The sequence below is a fragment of the Prionailurus bengalensis genome, chromosome C1, assembly GCF_016509475.1.
Source record: "Prionailurus bengalensis isolate Pbe53 chromosome C1, Fcat_Pben_1.1_paternal_pri, whole genome shotgun sequence".
NCBI lineage: Eukaryota > Metazoa > Chordata > Mammalia > Carnivora > Felidae > Prionailurus > Prionailurus bengalensis.
In genome coordinates, this window is record NC_057345.1 from 176,214,785 (window position 1) to 176,217,540 (window position 2,756).

The 2,756-nt window shown below is 33.9% G+C and overlaps 1 protein-coding gene across 1 annotated transcript; it reads left to right on the forward strand.

Annotated features, from left to right (window-relative positions):
• The first annotated feature begins 2,008 nt into the window (after positions 1–2,008).
• On the forward strand, positions 2,009–2,444 carry LOC122481550 (60S ribosomal protein L35a-like). The gene has a single exon (XM_043577252.1). The coding sequence runs from the start codon at positions 2,076–2,078 to the stop codon at positions 2,406–2,408; it is 333 nt and encodes a 110-aa protein (XP_043433187.1). The 5' UTR covers positions 2,009–2,075; the 3' UTR covers positions 2,409–2,444.
• The last annotated feature ends 312 nt before the right edge of the window (positions 2,445–2,756 follow it).

Here is a 2,756-nt window from a genome sequence, read left to right on the forward strand (position 1 = left end):
TGAAGGAATTACTTTGAAATTACTTTATCAGCATCCTGTAATCATTCTAATCATTATTCTGCTGTGTGTCAGTCTTTCAAAAATCAAATTCCTCTTAGTGGGACCTTTACTGCATTTTGTTTTTCTCTGTTTATATCAATAAAAAATTAGTGAATATATCTTTCTTCTAAAACTGTCACACCAAAACCCAAAATTTTGGGGTTTTGTTTTTTGTTTTTTTCGTTTTTTGTTTGTTTTTGAATAGTGTTGTATTTATATAGCCATTTCTAGATTTCCTAACGCTAGATGACAGTTTTTCTGGTTCACCCTTTATAACTAGCCAAGCCAACATTTAACATTTTAAAATGTCACAAATAAAAGCAAAATGAATTTTTCTTCAATACATGTTTGACTCTTTGATTGTTTTTCCTAAAGTTAATAAAACTTCACCTTCTGCTTACATTACTCTCAAAAAAGGATTAATAGTTTCAAGCATTGAAGAGATATCTTGATCAGATAATGAAGTATGAAATACCACTAACATTATTATGAAGCAGAAATACATTTTGCCTAATCTTATGTTCTTCAGATACATAAAGAAAACTCCTTTAATCATGCTGGTACATTTCATGTTTTATTTTCAAATCACATAAAATATTTTCCCTATTAGCTAAGGAAGTGTTTATGTTTGCATCTCAGAAAATATCTAGACTTCCTTAGTGCATACAGACCTGGAACAGATCATTCCAATAAATATTTAAGAGCAAACTTGGTAGGATTTTCAAGAATGCAAGTATTGGGGCCTACTAATTAGAATGGGGATTTTGTGAGAATTTGCTAGGGAATTAAGGGTTATGAAATAGAAGATGATTAGAGCCATAAGGAAACTTATAGATAATGCACTCTGTCATTCTGAAAAAAGAAGGTTGTGATATCTGCCTAATTGTATACTCTAACAAATGCCAAGTAACTCTTCCCATCCAAGTACTAACCAGACCCAACCCTGCTTAGCTTCTGAGATCAACAAGATCAGATGCATTCAGGGTGGTATGGCCATAGACTATGAAAGTAACTAACTATTTTCTTTTTTTTAGAGAGAGAAAGAGCACCAGCAGGGAAGAGGGGCAGAGGGAGAGTGAGAGAGAAAGCTCCAGTCAATAGATAAATAGAGTAGAAAATGAGGAGAATGGTCTAGTTATGGCCGTATTTCTTATGTAAAAATATTTAGTTTCAAAAAAAAATTATTTGGTTACTTTTCAGCTGCACTGAAGATCCTCTAAGCAAAGTCAAAACCCACATAAATGTCTCTTGTAATCCATACAAATAGAGAAACTTCTCAGCAGTCATATATTTATTGTTGTATGTTTGTTGTATTTTACTTGAGTAACACACTTAAATGAAGAAATATCAAAGGGTATCATAAAACAAACAATAAACTAATCTGAATGTGAATTAATTAAATGTACACATTTTGTGCAGATCACTTAATCCATTATTGCAGAAAGCAGAATTCCATCTACACACTTCTCGTAATGAATGTACCATTGGCCAAAATATGGAACTACTCCTTTTAAATTGTTTTATAGTGCAAATGAGTAACTCAGATGTCAGCAGCCTTGTCATGTTCCCTTACTTAGATCCCATTGTACAAACATACTAGTAAGCAGTGTGCAATTTAGTGATAATTTTGTATTGTAAATAAAATCTATCAAAAGTCCATAGCCAGATTCTTGAAATCCTTTGTAGAAATCCTTGTCCTCCGAATTTCTCTCTGTAACCTTGCTACCAAAAAGAAGTCTATCTCTAGCTTACTTCACTTTTACTCATATAGGGTATAGCCTTGCTTTTTCCTGTTTTCTTCATTCTTGATTTTTTTTGAGAGTCCTTTATTATTAAAAGTTCTCTCCCATTTGTTACAAAGAGTTGTTCTCTAACTCCTACCTATTTCTTATATCCCCACACCCATCATGCTGCTGTGGAAAGTCTCTGTCATTCATAGCATCCATTCTTCTTAGAAAGCAAGAAGTTATGCTCTCTTTCTGCCATCTTGGAACCTGTGGAGGCCTGCTGGGAACAGGACTCCTGAAACGACAAATATGTCTGGAAGGCTGTGGTCCAAAGCCATTTTTGCTGGCTATAAGCGGGGTCTCCGGAACCAGAGGGAGCACACAGCTCTTCTTAAAATTGAAGGTGTTTATGCTCGAGATGAAACTGAATTCTATCTAGGCAAGAGATGTGCTTATGTGTACAAAGCAAAGAACAACACAGTGACTCTTGGTGGCAAACCAAATAAAACCAGAGTAATCTGGGGAAAAGTAACTCGTGCTCATGGAAACAGTGGCATGGTTCGTGCCAAATTCCAAAGCAACCTTCCTGCTAAAGCCATTGGCCACAGAATCCGTGTGATGCTATACCCCTCAAGGATTTAAACTAACTGAAAAGTAAATAAATAAAGGTGTAGATTTAAAAAAAAAAGAAAGCAAGAAGTTATAAACAGAATTTTCATTTGCTACACTAGAAAATTTATTTTATAATTTCCCTTTAACAATTTTTCCTTTCTCTAACTCATTATTTTCTCTTGTTATATCTTGGCTGTGTCACTTTCTATTTTGTCTTTCTTCATGAACACAAGTTAGGAGAACATGTAGACTGAAAATCGTTACCAAATTTTCAGTGAGATAATGAAGAGATAAGAGAATACAAGCCAATATCATCAGGTAAATGCAAAAAGAAAATGCATTTATCTTTGCAGAGAATATATATACAGATAGACTCAG

Coding starts and splice junctions, on each gene's coding strand:
- LOC122481550 (XM_043577252.1), top strand. CDS start 2,076: ATGTCTGGAAGGCTGTGGTCCAAAGCCATTTTTGCTGGCTATAAGCGG.